Source organism: Schistocerca nitens, chromosome 1 (assembly GCF_023898315.1).
Source record: "Schistocerca nitens isolate TAMUIC-IGC-003100 chromosome 1, iqSchNite1.1, whole genome shotgun sequence".
In the NCBI taxonomy this organism is placed as follows: domain Eukaryota; kingdom Metazoa; phylum Arthropoda; class Insecta; order Orthoptera; family Acrididae; genus Schistocerca; species Schistocerca nitens.
The window spans coordinates 429,831,075-429,850,109 of NC_064614.1; the positions used below are offsets into that span (position 1 = coordinate 429,831,075).

The 19,035-nt window shown below is 38.6% G+C and overlaps 1 protein-coding gene across 3 annotated transcripts in view; it reads right to left on the bottom strand.

The window, feature by feature from the left end:
• Positions 1 to 2,779: 2,779 nt before the first annotated feature.
• Positions 2,780 to 19,035, bottom strand: part of LOC126250848 (thioredoxin reductase 2, mitochondrial) — a 73,079-nt gene continuing 56,823 nt past the window's right edge. For all 3 annotated transcript variants that reach the window (XM_049951593.1, XM_049951592.1, XM_049951591.1), the window contains 2 exons: positions 5,452 to 5,810; positions 2,780 to 3,651 (listed from right to left, as the gene is read on the bottom strand). In XM_049951593.1, coding sequence (XP_049807550.1) covers positions 3,522 to 3,651; positions 5,452 to 5,810 — 489 coding nt within the window. In that variant the 3' untranslated portion in view covers positions 2,780 to 3,521. The remainder of the gene's footprint in view (positions 3,652 to 5,451; positions 5,811 to 19,035) is intronic.

Below are 19,035 nucleotides of genomic sequence, written 5' to 3' on the forward strand. Positions count from 1 at the left end.
TGCAGCTAACTGCAATCACTGTTGCTAGGAACTGAGCTGCCCACTACCATTTCTGCATGTAATTACTTTTGGAAAGTGACAAAGTCATTGATCGTTTCAGAAGATTTCCTCAGACTGCTTCATTCCTAACTGATTCAGTTCAGGCCAGTTATCTTCACATATGTCTACACTGTTCTGTTTGAAAACATTCAACTTCCCCAATTCCTTTCTTAGTTCATCTTTACTTTTGCCCACTGTTACAGTTCACAAGATAAAGCCTCGCATAACAAAGACAGAAAAAGAGAGACTTACTTTTCATCTGTTTGACATTACATGCACTGCTTTCTCTTTCTTTCACTTTATTTTTAAAACATATATTTTTGTGTCGTGGAAATATGAATATTTGCATTTATTCTCCTTTGGAGAGGATTTTTTTTGTTCATTTCTACAGACAAGGCAGCTACAGTATTAACACATAACTAAAAAATATTAATCAGTCACTGATTAATAAAAACTAAGATGTATGTTTATTAAGCTACTTCCTTACACGACTGACAATTCACACTTAGTCTTTAATGAGTTCTACAAAGAGTCATGTTAAAAGCTTCATAGAGTGGATTTATAATGCAAGAAACACTGGAGAACAAACATACTGCAACAGTTCTTTGGAGGAATATTATTATGGTAACAATACAGTCAAGAGAAGATTTTCGTGAGATTATTTAGGATCATTAAGTCACATGAGAGGCAATGTTGACTGAGAAGGAACAAATATGAACCAAACTAGATAAGATTTTCTTACTAGTTTCAGTTTGCAGTTTATACGTGATGTCTATAATTAAAGTACCAGTATAGAAACTGGTATAGAAAGAGAACCCCTGCTCAGAATGATGTCAAATTTGAACAACATATTATTCACACAGTGAAAATTTGACCAATAATTGACACAGTAAGCATTGGAATATGCAAACCAACAGATGCACGGCACATGTCTGTTCCTCAGTTTGTATCTGAGATGCCCAACGACCATCTCCATGAAGAATCATGAACTGCTGGTAAAGCTCTTTTACAAGAACGGAGATGGTGCATCAGTAACCCTGCATAAGTTCAACACTCACGGGTATGAGGAAAGGTAATAGTGTGATGTCTGCCAAGGGTCTGGAGAAAAGAGTTACAAAATTCGAAGAGACATGTTCTTTTGAAATGCAATGCTGTAGAGGGAGGAAAGCATTTGACCCGTCTTGCCAAAAATGTAGCCGCAGCATTGCAGGAGGGTTGAGCGATGGTGAGCAAATACGCAGTGCGCAGGGGTGCGAGCACAGTGCCTAAAATCTGATGAAACATCCTGCATTGCTATCCATACAATATCATTGATGTTCAGGAGTTGTTTCCTGCTGACATGCCGGCTACACAAAATTCTACCTGGAATTTCTTGCTCAGATGGGAGTGGACAGTGAATGGCTACGGAACACTCTGGACAGATGAAGCCCATTTCTACCTCCACAGACATGTTGATACATAGAACTGCAGAATAAGGGCAATGAAAAATCCACATGTACATCAGCCGATACCACTACATGGAGCTGACTGTGTTGCAGGTCAACTTCATTGCTTATCGGAGGGCCGTATTATTATAATAATAATAATTATTATTATTATTCATTCCAGCCCCTGAACAGCATAAATGTATTGGTACGATCATTTTTATGCAAAACAGCACTCCTATGCACATTGCACAGCCAGTGAAGTGGCTACTGTGGAGGCATTTAGGAAATGCTAGAATCATCAACCTCGCCATCCAGGTCACCTGATCATAATCCAAGTGATTTTTGGCTGTGAGGTTATCTGAAAGATAGTGTGTTCAGTGCTTCCATTATGAATATAGCTGAATTGAAGGCACACACTGCACAACACATTCTGAACCTGACCCCCCCCCCCCCCCACTCAAGACACACCAATATGTGTGAAAACAGTGGACAACACGTTGAAAATGTCTTACGTAAGTCTCACAACAATTAAAAACAAATGTCCTTTTATTTCTTATGAAATTTTTAGCCCCAGAACAATTAAAAATCAGTTTTTCCCATCTGATGTGGATATGACCTTGCTGTGATGTGTGAGCTTACTTAACTATTTAAAAAGCCACAATTGTTAACTGCCGAACTTGTGCAGTCATGCACATTGAATGGTATGAATAGTGTAATGTGCAACACAGACCATACCCATCATATTTCAATTCATCTGTTGTTTGTAGCCAACCTCACAGCACCGTCTATTGATAATTCCCCCACCACATCAGTAACAGGCTGTTCAAGTTTGATGTCTTTCTCAGCACTGGTTCTCTCTCTGCAGCATTCCAAAACCCTGTTTACTTTTACTCATATTATCAGTATTTTCCCCACCAAATAGAAAAACTATTACTATCTTTGAAGTCTCCTGTTCTAATTTAATTCACTCAACTATTTTTTTCCTGCTTTCATCTTACATTAAATAAGAGACATCAACAATTGTCATCTATGGTGCTATGCATTCACCATTCCTTTTTAAATGTTTTGTTTGCTTTCAAAGTATGTAGTTGAAAAACTTTCTTTTATTTGCGTCAGGGCTCACACTTCAATTGGGCAATTGGGTATAGTTCATACTTCGTAAAAGATGCCTTCATACAAATTTTAGATGGCTTCACTTGTCTTTCATTCACAATGTTAAAAGAATGCACATAAAAGTAATGTAACTTGACATACAAAAATTTAGTGGCTGTACTGTGGGAAACTGGTACTAGGAAGATAAGAACACAACAGGAAACGGTTTTAGATACATTTATTTTACAACTGTAATTACAACATTTAAACAAGTAGTCTACAAAAATAAAAGTATTTTATGAAACTCAATCTGATGATTTGAAGCAAGGGATTCAAATATAAATTGTCGTTTTAAAATACTGATAATGGTACAGATCCACATCATATCTGAGACATTTCTGTGCTTATGGCCAAGTTACATCATGAAACGTGTGTGTGTGTGTGTGTGTGTGTGTGTGTGTGTGTGTGTGTGTGTGTGTGTAAACACTCAAAATACTATTGGAATACTCATTAGGAACTAAGCCTCCTTTTATTTAATACTAGATCACATCTATGTAATAAAATTTGAGCACCAAGTATTTACATCATGATCCACCAATACTCATTCGAACAAAGCAAGAAAAAATTAATTAGCAACAGCTTTCAAACTGAAGTACATGCACCATGAAATCTTTTTGGCAACTTTTATGCCAGCTATAAAGTATCTCAAAATAAAAAATTGCTGAAATAAGTTTCATACAAAGGTAAATGGCAAGAACAGTAGAACAATTCAGATAAATTTTTATTTATAATTAAAAAATAATCGTTCCAATCAAACTGTAGAACAGCAGTTTAACTGCTTTGAATAGTGAAGTAACTTGGCCCATACTGTTATGTTGAAAGTAAGGGATACCAGACTGCGTACTTTTAATGCAACCCAGCCTATTGTATATACTCCAAATCCTGTTTTTTTTTTCCTCTTCTCTAGCTGCAACAAGCCTGAGGAGTAGGATCCAGACCAGAGCGTTTTGTTATGTAGAGCCTTGTAAACTCTTCTGCAGTTGTTGGATGAATACCCACAGTGGTTACCAATTTATCCATAGTGAGACCACACCTGAAAAACAAACTCTGTTTCACAAAACAAGGTCAACTCTGCTCAGATGCTAGATAGCAATTTCAAAACAAATTACAACAGGTTGGGTTAGGGTTCCGATACCTTAAGGTATTCAAAGCAAGAGAGGATGTATAAATCACACTAGTCTGAGAAAAGTCAGTTTCATCTCATGTACTCTGCAACATATTGTACACTGGATGAAATATGGTAATCTTATTGCATCAGCAACATTTTTCCTATTCCACTCAAGTAAAAAGTGAGCAAAAATGACTTTACAGGCCTCAGTACATGTCCAAAAAAATCTCTTACCATATTCTCATGATCCTGATGTGAAATGCCGAAATGGTATAAATAGAGTTGCTGCAGAGTCCTCATGAAATGCTTCTCTTAATACATCCAAACACACTGTTTCACAAGGACACCATTCTTCCAAGTATTTCCACTGAACACCATCAGCATATGTGTTTTACTTTCATATGGGCTTTACGATCAGTTGTGATCCTATAATACGGGACTTTATTTGACATCTAATGTCTTCTTTATTTCGTGAAGACTCCAAATGTTCATTGAGTACTATTCCAGAATTTGTCACACCAGTATCATGCAAGTGGTTTTCTTTAGATGTTACTCTTCTCCAGGACCTTCCACACTGTGACAATGATTCTGCATTTCCCTACACTCATTCAGTGACTATACTATACAGCACACAGCACCATTGGCAATGAACAATTGGAGTGGTTCTGAACATCTCATAAATTTTTTTCATACACTGAGAACATTATCGCTTCGCTCAGCTTTCTTGTGGCACAGCAGATCTTACTTTGTTTTCTACTGAATGTAACCATCCTGCATAACGTAACAGGTTCTAGTGGTCAAAACTAATTCGAGCATGTAACGTACATGCTGAAACTCCTTAAGATTGTATCTTGGTTCTCAACAATAGGATACAGTGTTTAACATATACCAAAGGTCCTGAAAGTTCATGTGCTGTATCATTTGCAACATGAAGTGTGTTAAAAAGCAAACTGTGCATTCCAGTTATTTTTCATGAATCTGTACTGATTCTTTGAGGGAACAATCTCCTCCAGGAATGCCATTGCATTTAATATAAAAGTAAGCTCAGGGGTCTTCATCTTTCTTAAAAACAAGTCATGTGCTACTAGTTGATGTGAAAAGATGTTCAGTATGAATGAAGCGAATTCTGCCGAGTATTCAATACAAAGTCTACTTCTATCAACGTATGGCACATTGTTTGCTTTGAGTGCTCTTTTTTTATCTTTTCTTTAATACTAGGAGATCTTATTTCAAAACACAAACTTGCAAGTTTATGCAGCAGTCCAACAGTGGTATTGTAGTAGATACTTCTAACTTAATATAATTTTAAAGCTTAGTATGTATTTACTGAGATTGTAATCTCTCTATACTTAGACCACTGAGTTTCTGAGTTTGTTTTCCATTTCATACTTTAAGTACAGTGTTAGTGACTGTTTATCAGTCCCTCAAATCACAAAAATAAGTAGGTACACTTTATGCTTTTAATTCCATTTGGTTTTCTTTGCCTCTGTTGCCAACACTTGGCAAGTTAAGCAATACGGAAGCACAGTGGTCAATATACTTCAGAATTTTGAATTTGTTCCTGTTACCAGAAATCAAATACTTAAAATGGTCTAGTATACAGTAAAATGCATTTCTACATATGAAATATGCCATCAGTAGCAAATGTAGCCCTTACATTAGGTTAAATTTACATTACAGGCACATGTTATTCATGAAAAATTACTGAATAAAAAAATTACTTACTTTACTGCAGAGGCAAATCCTTGGATAACCTCACCAGCATGGGGACCTACAAAATGCATTCCCAACACTTTCTGTGGTGATTCACGAAGGGAGACTACTTTGACGTAACAACGAGCAGGATTCCTTTGTGGTATGAAGAACTCTGTAGGCTTATAAAAAGCATGGAATACTTCAATCTTATCAGCACCAAATCTTTCTAAAGCTTTTTCCTCACTGAGACCCACTGTCCCATACTCAAGGGGTGTAAACACAGTTGTTGCTACATTTTCATAGTCCATTGTATGTGTGCTGTCAGTAAACAGCCGCTGTGCTAATAATTTACCAGCATGGATTGCCACTGGAGTGAGTTCTGGTTTCTCCTATATAAAGAAACAAACACAACTTATCAGGCCAACAATAGTTAATTGAATGTAAATGGGACTGCTAAGTCCCTCATTTCTCTTATACATAGAGTGTACTGGCAGCTTCAATATTTGAATTACCATGTAATTAGTTTTATCAAGATTAAGCTGTGCCATACAAAATATTGTACTCCCACAACCACAGCCCCAGTCACTCCAAAATTATTTTTATTCACACATATTCCTCATCTGGTAGAAATTAGTCACTGCTATGAAACAAAAGTTGTGTAAAGTTATTCGGGGACAGAAAAAGTCATTATCTGAATGTTGTTATGTCATAATCAATGTTAGCATGTAGCACATCTTTATTTATGTACAAAATAAGAAGGGAAAAAGTTGGAAGTATATGAAAGTAGATAAATACGATGTTATTTACAAACTTTCTCACAAGGTTTTATGAAACCCTACCAGTTATTAGTCTTATTTAGTAAGCTCTCAATTAACATGGGGTTACATGGACCCAAGACTGCACAGTGAACCAAAAACATGGATTATCCGAAACACACATGGTTTTACTGAAAACTGCAAATGAGGACTCGTCTAATAAAGTGAAAATAACTTCACTATATAAAAAAGTATTGAGTGAAGTTATTTTGGCCACTCACACAAGAGAACTGGACAAGAAATGCTGGAGAGGTATAGTCTGTGAACTGAAAAGTCAGCAGTGCTCATTGTGGCGGGAAGTTGCCTATCCTGGAAGAATGCTGCAGTACAGGATGACTGAGAATCTGTTGCCATCTGGCCGTATCTAACAGTTTGCAATGATTTACATAGATTTTGTCAATCTGTGTTTCTTACATTAGTATCTGTTTCCCGCAAAGTGCCAACACACACTGTGGAAAATAAACACCCTCTCTGCATGTCTGAGTGGTGTCACCAGTGATTCACAAGGTGCACTTCAAAGAGTCAGTATAAAATTGACACCCTGTGGTTGCTACTTGTGACAGTTGGGAATCACCTGCTCACTCTTCAGTTTGCAAATCTATGAAGGACTGAAGTAAGTTCATGACCACAATCCAGCGACCTACCTTCCCTCACACTTCTACACTCCCCTGTTACATACTCAGAGCACAATTTATCCATGAATGTGGCTTTACTACACACAGACATGGTACACACATTTAATATTTGTTCCTAACCCACTTCATTTAACAGTGGACATTAATTTTAGCATTAAAACATTACCTTAATCACTTATCTGACTATAAACAAATAAAATGTGGTGTACCCCAAGGATCCGTCTTGGGACCCCCTCTGTTTCTTCTGTACATAAATGATCTAAGCTTAAATATTGATGCACACAAATCAATCATATTTGCAGATGACACCATGATTCTACTAAAAGGAGACGACGATGAACATTAACAGCAGACAGTAAACACGGTCACGAAACAACTTAGCAGCTCGGCACAGAGTAATCAGCTTGTAATAAACAGTAAGAAAACCGTTGCTCTAAAATTCCACGATGTTCCTAACAAGGACATGTTTATCCCCATCAGTCTCTATCAATGACGAACCAGTTGGTAACAGTACTGAAACCAAATTCTTAGGACTTTGGCTACAGAGTAACATCAGATGGAATAAGCATATTGAATATCTCAATGCAGAACTGAGCAAAACATGTTATCTTCTTTGTTCATTAAAATCATGCTGTAGTGAGAAAACAGTATTGAATGCATATCATGCGTACTTTCATTCTCATCTTAGATATGGGGTCACCTTCTGGGGAAACTCTAAAATAGCTAATAGCACTTTTAAACTACAAAAAAGAGCCATTAGAATCTTGTTTGGGTGCAAGCCTAGAGACTCTTGTAAACCCCTGTTTAAGAAATCTGGTATTCCCCCATTACCGTGTGTATACATTATGGAAACCCTTTTGTTCTTTAAATTAAATGTAATAGGCAAGGACCAGAGACTACAAAAAAACTGTGATATACATGAGCACTTTACCAGACAAATCAGAAACTTACATATGACTCAAATCAGCACAGCACTGTGCCAAAAAGGTACTTTTCACATGGGAGTTAAGCTTTATAACAAACTTCCTGAAAACATAAAAGTTATCACTGAGGTCAATACATTTGGAAAATCTCTAAAGTCATATTTACAGCATCACTGCTTTTACTCCATTGCAGAATATTTAAATTTATGAAATGTGTTATATAAATACTTAAGTGTAAAGTGTATTATTGTAAGCTTAAATATGTATGCCTTGAAATTACTTTCAGCCTGTATATTTATAACTTGACTTGTCCAATGTCTTATGCATAAGCTGCTATGTAGACAACAGGACCAATAAAATACAATCTACAACCTTTAATAATCTGCACTTTTTCCATACCCTGCAATGCCAAAGTCGTCACTTCGGGGGAAGAAATGATCATCATCTTTTTTGCTGGAAATTTAATGAAGTTTAACCTTCACTAGAAGCCAAGATTCTCATGTTATTCAAGAAAAACAGCAACCTTCAAATGCCCCCCCTCCCTCCTCCCATCCCACATGCTCGGGATTTTTAATATGTTGTACATGGCACTCCCTCCCACCACTGTACAAAATGTTTGTGACTATACAACTTTTCTGCTAATTTTCCTTTATTGTCTTTACCACAGGAGACAAACATACACACAGAAAATAAGCCACCAACATGTTACAAGGGAAGTGTCCCCACATTTAATGAAACAAGAAATCAGAAACAGAAAAATATTTGCGGGATGCCCAACAGTGGGACTGAAGCCCGCATCAACCTCTGGTGCTAGAAAATGAGTCACATGCGTTATAGTGCACTCTGTGTGAAAATATTTATTCTACTTTCAAAAGAATACTTCAAGGTTTCATTTTCTTTCTTCTTTTTCTAAAAGTTACTGAGCTCTGCATGGACAATCTGGAAACCCGATGTTCTGCACCTGGATAATGAAGAGCTCCCTGTATATGTCAGATTTTTGCCAGTGCCCAGTTTTGTAAGAAATTTTCATATACTACAAGATGAACTGATGCCCACTGCTGTGGTGAGCGCAATTTTGTACAATTTCACACCAACAGACTGAATGATGTTGTTGTTGTACCTTATTTTAACAACATACCAACTTTGAACTAACAGCTTTCCAGAGAAACATTCAAAGGAGTACAGTACACAATTAGTTAATTCAACACTCGCAAACTCTCAATATTTGAGTACATAAGCATATTCTTACATAATTTGACAATACATTAAAAGGGCTGTTACAACGAACATGAATATTGGCTGATCAGAGTCACTGAATGCTGGTTATAGTTATGGTGAGATAAATGTACTAACCGATCTTCGATCATATGAAATGATTGATTCCCAAGTTGAAGATTCAAAACCCAGGAATCCACTACCATACAGCTATACGAAAATGTATAAATGTCAACATATATTAACACTTAATGTAATTACGATGATCATTAGGGACTTCTTAAAAAGATATGCAATGATAAACATTTATTTGTACTTTATTTTTGAAGTGTACTTGCTGCCTGGATCTACGGAACACTAACTAAACCAATAAGTAAAATAAAAAAGTCGGGGACTGGAATGGAATGGAGTACAAGGAAGCTAGAAGTTAAATGCTTAGTGGAGAAAAAGGCTGGAAAGATTGGAGGGCTTTGGTTTGTTATTGTCAAGAGCATGGTCTGAGATAGCTAGAGAGCCAGCAGTGCAACAAGAAGCACAAAATTATTAGACCATAACTGCTTAATAATAATTAAAAATAGTTAACAGCAGGACCAGTATGATTAGTAAGACAATTATGAGGGGAAATTCTGCCCATTACAGCTGTTCTACAGTGACTCTAGACTTTAGATGTATTCTTTACTAACAATAAATATGGATCTCTACAGCACCTGTTTGTTTGCACAATTACCAAGGAAAATAATAAGGCTACTACTATATCACCTCAATACTTTATAGTCAAGAAGAAATAAAAACATAATAGTCATTTTAATGAAGAAAATATCATGCAACTGCAACAGTCACTAGGTTACACATGGGGTCATGGTGAAATACTGCGTTAACATGCAATTTCCTTCTTCCCTTTCTGACAGTTTCCGCTATTGTTCATTCACACAGTGACTGACAGATACATGGTCTCTCACACGCTCAGTAACAGGAGAGGAGAAATTTTTTCAGAGTGTAAATTTCTAATAGATAGAGTCGGCTTTCTACTTGGATTCAGTCTTACACCTTGTTTGGGATGAAACATTTTGGAGGTTGACAGACGAAACAAATTAATAGGGCAACATCTGGAAGTTGCATAGGACTGACAGGAGATTTATTTTTAATTTTTAAAAGTTTCAGTTCCTTCTAGTGCAATTATCAATGAGACAATTAGGATTTTTATGTAATAAATTTGAAAGGTGTTTTGTCAAAAGATACCAAGAAAGTAAATGAAATATCAGAACCTAAGACAAAAGAAATGTGATGACCCAACATGCAATATAAAAGCAAGGAGTAGTAAAACATTATCTCTCAGTTTAATGCCACAGTAAAAACAATTTGCAATCAATAAGTTTTACTTTATGCAGAGAATGTTCTGGAAGTTACTTGTATTTACACCCCAGAAAGTTATTTTCTGTTGTCCAGGGGCACTACTCATTTCTTGATACTAGCGCTACGACTGTGTACCCATGTAGCTACCGTATTTACCCGAGTATAAGACAAGCCTCAATATAAGATGACTCCTGCTTTTTTTAAAGATGTTCCTTGAGAATTTTTTAAAAATATATTCTGTCTAATCAAACTTAAAAACTTACATTAACATATGGTACCGGCTTAAAAAGTAACATTACACCTTTTCTAAACTTAGGTCATTTATTCATTTTGATAATACACTCCTGGAAATTGAAATAAGAACACCGTGAATTCATTGTCCCAGGAAGGGGAAACTTTATTGACACATTCCTGGGGTCAGATACATCACATGATCACACTGACAGAACCACAGGCACATAGACACAGGCAACAGACCATGCACAATGTCGGCACTAGTACAGTGTATATCCACCTTTCGCAGCAATGCAGGCTGCTATGGAACGGCTTGCCATGCCATTTCCACCTGGCGCCTCAGTTGGACCAGCGTTCGTGCTGGACGTGCAGACCGCGTGAGACGACGCTTCATCCAGTCCCAAACATGCTCAATGGGGGACAGATCCGGAGATCTTGCTGGCCAGGGTAGTTGACTTACACCTTCTAGAGCACGTTGGGTGGCACGGGATACATGCGGACGTGCATTGTCCTGTTGGAACAGCAAGTTCCCTTGCCGGTCTAGGAATGGTAGAACGATGGGTTCAATGACGGTTTGGATGTACCGTGCACTATTCAGTGTCCCCTCGACGATCACCAATGGTGTACGGCCAGTGTAGGAGATCGCTCCCCACACTATGATGCCGGGTGTTGGCCCTGTGTGCCTCGGTCGTATGCAGTCCTGATTGTGGCGCTCACCTGCACGGTGCCACCAAACACGCATACGACCATCATTGGCACCAAGGCAGAAGCGACTCTCATCGCTGAAGACGACACGTCTCCATTCGTCCCTCCATTCACGCCTGTCGCGACACCACTGGAGGCGGGCTGCACGATGTTGGGGCGTGAGCGGAAGACGGCCTAACGGTGTGCGGGACCGTAGCCCAGCTTCATGGAGACGGTTGCGAATGGTCCTCGCCGATACCCCAGGAGCAACAGTGTCCCTAATTTGCTGGGAAGTGGCGGTGCGGTCCCCTACGGCACTGCGTAGGATCCTACGGTCTTGGCGTGCATCCGTGCGTCGCTGCGGTCCGGTCCCAGGTCGACGGGCACGTGCACCTTCCGCTGACCACTGGCGACAACATCGATGTACTGTGGAGACCTCACGCCCCACGTGTTGAGCAATTCGGCGGTACGTCCACCCGGCCTCCCGCATGCCCACTATACGCCCTCGCTCGAAGCCCGTCAACTGCACATACGGTTCATGTCCACGCTGTCGCGGCATGCTACCAGTGTTAAAGACTGCGATGGAGCTCCGTATGCCACGGCAAACTGGCTGACACTGACGGCGGCGGTGCACAAATGCTGCACAGCTAGCGCCATTCGACGGCCAACACCGCGGTTCCTGGTGCGTCCGCTGTGCCGTGCGTGTGATCATTGCTTGTGCAGCCCTCTCGCAGTGTCCGGAGCAAGTATGGTGGGTCTGACACACCGGTGTCAATGTGTTCTTTTTTCCATTTCCAGGAGTGTACAAAGCGTAATAAAATATAGACAAAAATAAATCGTTTACATTTTTTTAATTTTTACTGGCTTTTTTGTTTATTTATCCTGTCTGCTATATCACTAAAACAACAACAACAATAATAATAATAATAATAATCATCGTCTTCATCAGCCTAACAGGACAGCTGTGAAACTTATATCTTCGTTGTCGCAAATATTTGACTATTTCTTCTGAATGTGTTGCAATTTCAGAGGTTGTGGTTGGGTGGGAAGTAAAAAAACAAAACAGTGCGTTTCACTTCTATACTGACTTGAGAACTGTTACAGTGTTTGTTGCTTCCAAACATACAGTCTACCCACCACTCTCTCATAGGCTTTGAAGAACCAGCAGCTCACACATCCCCCGTCATTCCCACCATACCACATGGTGAGAATCAACAATATTGCTGCACGAAATGCGGAAGTATGTCACTGGCCCCATCTTTAGCATCTCCTGCAGAATTGTATGCTATACTGAGCATATGCCAAATTTTAAAGTCAGTATGATTCAGTCAAATTGCAGTTTCAACTTTGTAAAAGTTCATAAAAAGCCAAAGTATGCAGAACAGATTCCAATAGTTAGTAACATAATGAAATTTGCTGCCCTCTCATCACTCCCCATCCTGCAGTTATCATAGTTCTCAGCCAACCTTTCGATAGTGCTGTGTTTGCACAATAGTGGAACACGGAGGGCAATATCCTCTAGCAAACAGGTCATATGTAATAACAGCAACTAATACATAAATAAAAGATTGCAATCACAATTCAGTGCAATTCTTGAACTTTTGCTCATCACACGATATAGTGCCATCTGTTGGTACTATCTCCACAACAGGTCTTTTCACTGTAATTTATTCTTGTGGTATCAAGTTCAGTCAGTTGAATGTGATTTATTTCATCTGTTAAGACATTTAATTCATGATTAATTTCCTTTCTCATTTCATCTTAATTTCATCATTCTGCTCTAAAGCTGATGATATTTTTCCCCGGTATTCTAACATGCGAACAATGACCAAATTTCTCATTTTCAACTCACTCAGTCATTACAATTTCTCACAACCAAATAGAATACTTGGGTTCACAATCAAGTAAAGGTTTTTGTAGGACAAGATTTTCGCTTTTGAATGTTACCTTACTTGAAAAGTAGCAGAAATGAACAGTATGTATATGGTATCCATAAATGTTTGAGAACTTCCACTGCAGACCTGTTCAAATACAACAAAATTTTGTAAGTTAATAGCATTAAATTCTATTTCCTCCTGTGTTTCACAAAATCCTCAATTTTTTAAGCAGAGTGTTAGATTGTTGTAGTGCCTAGCTCAGTTTCTCACACATCCATCCATTGCACTAAAGTGCGCGTCATATATCTTGGCGGCCGAGTTTAGGTTCGTTCTGCGCATCTGACGTCACAAAACACAGTCAGCCAATGAACAGAGAACGACGTTGCCAGATCTCGACTGCAGTGCAGAGCACGGACGAGTGTCTTCAGTTTTAGAAACGTTCAGTCATAAATAAAATAATAGAACAAAAGCAATGTCTTGATAGCAGACTTTCTTTTATAGAAAGTTTGGAAAAAGCATTCTTTATACCAATTGCTTCATATTCTATTAATTAATTAAACCAAACAAGCAATAAGACTCCTAATTCAGGCGATAGCAAGGAAAGGTGTTTGTTTCAATCTCACGAACTGCTTTTTCGCAATAAAGAACAGCGGTAATTGTTTATTTACTATTGTACTTCGATGAAGCGTGAGTAATTCATAGTCATACCAACAGTGTTTATAAGTAATTGCATGAGGTGTTAGAGTCCTTATGTAGTTACAATGTTCAATGAGCGGAGGTAGCGGAACAGTTAAGGTGTTAGGCTGCCAAGTGAAAGGTAATGAGTTCAAACCTTGTGTGGTACTTAATATTTTCTTTATTTAAAAACAATATTGGAGTGCCTTACTTCACGATTTTTATTCGTTTGAATGAAATTTCTAGTGCTTTGCCTCTTCATCAACTTTTTCGCTGCTGCAGACACGTGCTCCCCGCATTCCACGCTGTGCGCGATTTTGTCATCACTGCACTTCTCGCCTGTGCAGACACATGGTGTTCCCACTGCTTTGACACACTTATCATTCGATTTCACAAAAACTATTTGGCCAAAAAATTTGATTTTTACACGTCTTCTTGACTGATACCTTCCCCCCCATAAATGACTTAATTTTGTTTTGATGTGCAGCATTAAATGTAGTAAACCATTGCACGAAATTTTGAAGAGTTTGCAGAGGTAAAAGTCCATAGCGTATACTTTCCGTATGGTCGATTTTAGTTGCCACAGTGTTGAGAATGAAATGTGGACAAGATACCTAAATTTCGTATAATATTTACTGTATAACAATATCTCATTTAATTTAAGTACCACATAGGTGTCGTATGTAATATTGAGAAATATTCCGTCTTTCGCGACTGTAATAAAAGTTTTATTTACACAGGGCGCGTTTGGCTTTATTTTAAAGCACTTCCATCGGTGAAAGGTATGGCACATACACAATGGTATTCATGTTCTATTTCTTGTTTTTGTTCCACATTCGCAGTTTTACCAATGGTATTGAAATATATCCCTCTTCTGCAACTGTAATAAGCGACTTATTTAGACCAGACGCGTTTCTCTCTTTTGAAGCATCATAAGAGGACTGTATTTTGTGTCCTCCATTGCCAAGTCACCTTTCGTAGTTTTGTGCTGCGGTAGCACAATATTCAACGCTTGTGTTGGCTCATCAGTGTTTTAGCAAATAAATGCTGTTTGTGTGTGCCACACACAAAATTATATTTGACATAGCTCTGAGCACTTCACTGACAGACGGTATATTCAAGTCCTAATGTTTTTGTAAGTCCACAGTTTTGTTTAATGTATTTTGTCTACTTCCTTTTGATTGATTGAAGTGCTTTAAAATAAAGCCAAACGTGCCCAGTGTAAGTAAAACTTTTGTGACAGTCGCGAAAGGTGGAATATTTCTCAATATTACATACCACACTTATGTGGTACTTAAATTAAATGAAATACATAGGTATCTTGTCCACATTTCATTCTCAACATTGAAGCAACTAAAATCGACCATCCGGAAAGTATACTCTATGGACTTTACCTCTGCAAACTCTTCAAAATTTCGTGCAATGGTTTACTATACTTAATGCTGCATAATAACTGCGTTGAACATCGAAACAAAATTAAGTCATTTATGGGGGGAAGGTACCAGTCAAGAAGATAGGTAAAAATCTAATTTTTGAGCCAAATAGTTTTTGTGGAATCGAATGATAAAGAGTGTCAAAGCAGTTGGAACACAATGTGTCTGCACAGGCGAGCAATGCAGTGACAAAATCGCCCACAGCGCGGAATGCAGGGAGCACGTCTTTGTAGCAGCGAAAGGGTTAATGCGGCCGTGGTGGCTTTACTTCATGAACTGCGCACTCCCCCCTAAACGTAAGCTTGCGAACTATGCTATACTATGGCGCTGCTTCTCTTGGCGCGTGCGTCGTGTGCAACTGGCAACGCAGCAATCTCCCGCGTCTAGGCGGGCATGCGCGAGCCGCCAAGATAAAAGAATTGAACTGTAGTGTCGCAAGTTAAATGTCACGTGATTGATTGATACTATATTGAGCATGTCTGCGTATTGAGAAATCTTGAGCCTAGGGCTGTGTTTGATCGCGACTAACTGCTTGGACAATTCAGTCACAGTCACAGTCCAGGAAATCTCAGGTTCTTTTTGACTTTTTGATCGGCCTGCAATCTAGTGACTTTTGTTGGTATTATCACAATGACCTGTCTTTGCGTTTTCAATGCACTGTGGATTTTAAGAATAAAAGTAACTGTGAAACAAAGACTGAAATCTACGGAGCAGGTCACGCGTAACAATGCCAGCTAATAAATAAATAAATAAAAGATTACAAACATGATTGTAATTCCCAAGCTTTCGCTTGACCAGCAGTCTAGTGAGGCCTTTCCAAAAAAAATTAAAAAAAAAAAAATAAAAAAGAAACTCCCCAAGAGGTGGCAGGGGAACACGCACGCACGCACGCACGCACGCACACACACACACACACACACACACACACACACACACACACACACACACAAAGAATTTAACTTTCACAAGCTTTTGGAGCCAGTGGCTCCTTCTTCTAGCAGAAGAGGTGAAGAAGAAGGAAGAGGTGTGAAGGAAAAGGACTGATAAGGTTTACAGGAGTACAGTTTCAAAAAGTCACCCAGAATCCCAGGTCAGGGGAGACTTACCGGACAGGATGAGAAGGAAAGACTGATTGTTGGTGATTGCACTGGATGAGATTTGAAAACCTGAGTGCTTAAAGGTGGAAGAGAAGGTAATATGCAAGACAGAGATTACTACTAAAATGTTGGGCACGAGTTAATAAGAGTGAAAAGCTAAGTGCATTAAACGTAACAAAGGTGGGAAGGTGGACAGCAAAATATAGACAACCCAGAAAATGAAAGACGGAGAAAACTGAAATAGCGTGAAGAAAGGGGTAGTTACTGTGAATAAATGCTGAGAGAGAGGAAATTAACACAAATTAATGCCAGGTGGGTGGCAGGTGCTAATGACATGTTGTAGAGCTAGTTCCCACCTGCAGAGTTCTGAGAAAATAGTGCCTGAGGGAAGAATCCAGATGGCACGTGTGGTGAAACACGCACCGAGGTTGGGGGTTGGGTTGTTTGGGGGGAAGAGACCAAACTGCGAGGTTATCGATCTCATTGAATTAGGGAAAGATGGGGAAGGAAGTCCGCCGTGCTCTTTCAAAGGAACCATCCTGGCATTTGCTTGGAGCGATTTAGGGAAATCATGGAAAACATAAATGAGGATGGCTGGACATGGGATTGAACCATTGTCCTAACCACTGCACCACCTCACTCTGTGGGCACCGAGGTAATGACTATCATGTTGTATAGCATGCTCAGCAACAGGATGGTGTGTGTTGCCTGTATACACCCTCTGCCTATGCTCATTCATTCTGACTGATAACTGAGCTGTAGTCATGCTGATGTAAAAGGCTGAACAGTGTTTACATAATAGCTGGTATATGACGTGTCGTTTCACAGGTGGCCCTCCCTTTGATAGTATATGTTTTGCCAGTTACAGGGCTGGAATATGTGGTGGTACGAGGGCATATAGGGCAAATCTTGCACCAGGAACAGTCACAGGGGTAGGAGCCATTGCATAGGGAGAGGGGTGCTGAAGGAGCAGAGGGTCTGATAAGGACATTGCAGAGATTGGGAGGGTGGTGAAAAGCTATTCTAGGTGTGGTGGGGAAAATGTCTGACAGAATTTCTAAACTGCACCCTTTCCCTAAACCTCTCCAATCCTTTTCCTTCACCCCTCTTCCTCTCCCTGCAACTCTTCTGCCAGAAGAAGGAGCCGAGCCACTGGCTCTGAAAGCTTGTGAAAGTTATATCCATTTGTGTGTGTGTGTGTGTGTGTGTGTGTGTGTTCCCCTGTTGCCACTTGGTGAGTAGATTTTTTTTTATCTGCCCATTTACATTTATTATCAGTAATTGATTATTTTCATTATTATAACTGTACATGAAGATAGAAAAAAAAGAAAAAAACTAATTTCTGAGCTTATTTTCCAGTGCATAAGAATAAAATGATTATTTTTTAATATCTTTTATCAATTTTATTTGTACTTTGTACCACTGGTGGACTAAGCCCCTTGGAGGCCCTGAAGAGAGAAACTAAATGAGGCCTCCAGTCTGCTTAGAAACTGATGTATTTGTAGTGTACATTTTGTAAAAATTGAATATTATACAAGTAATGATTAACAAAACAACCAAGAATTCATAATGTGTGTCCTCCACACTCTACTAATTGTAATGTACATACTTGAAGATATAGATGAGAAACGTAGAATACAAATCGGCATTTAGCGCAGCAACCATAGGGTAGGGTGCAAAGAAATACAAAATAATAGACTAAGAAAATTACTTTTTAATTTTTTAAGTCTAGAAACCAATTTTGTACAATTATAATATCAGTTACTTTTGTAACCTTAGTATGAGATAGTAGTTATATTGATATTATTAAAGTATATGATTTCATACCTTTATTTTGCTGAAGCTCTCAATAATGTCATGGAATCTATTTCACCTAAAACTTTTCTTTCAGGTGATTAACTGGACAGATTGGCTAGTCATTCTTGATACATTGTAGAGTGAATATTTTTTTTTATTAGTTTCAGATTAGACAAACTTCTCTCGCATGATGTGACTGACACAAATGGTTGAAGTGATGTGCACGGTAATGATTCACTGAAGTCCTACTTAATCACAAATTTGAGGATTTCTTGGGCTGCCCATCTCGCAGGAACATCCGTACTTGTATCAGTGGCATGTAGGTGCCTCTGATATCTCTATTTCTTGCACACCTGCTCCTTATCAAACTAATATTGACTTTCTACCAGATTTTCTAGTGCTACAACCAGGGTCTTATCGGGAGCTTCAAGCATAAATTTTGTCACAACAATTTAGAAAATTTAGTTGATTTCCTTCATGCCCATATATTATAACAATTCTTTCATGAATCAGTCCATGGATTCTAACATTAACCGATGAACTACTACTTGAATCAATAATCCACTATCATAGCTAGTTACCCAGCATTGCTTTATTTATGCTTCTACTTCCTCCTCATCAATCAATTTTACTGTCCACATCACTGTAGTGCCTAGTGTCAAAAGTAACAGCACTGCCTATAGCTGTAGTTCATTCCATCACTAAGAACTCATTCAGGATTTTAATTTGATGAGTCCTTTATTCAAAGTCATTTTTGGAGATTATAGATACTGGTAGACTAAATTTGCTTCCTTCAGGATCATGTGAAGAAAGTATATTTAGATGAAAAAGGTAAAATGCCACCACTGGAAGCTTACCGCAAATCTAGTAATGAGG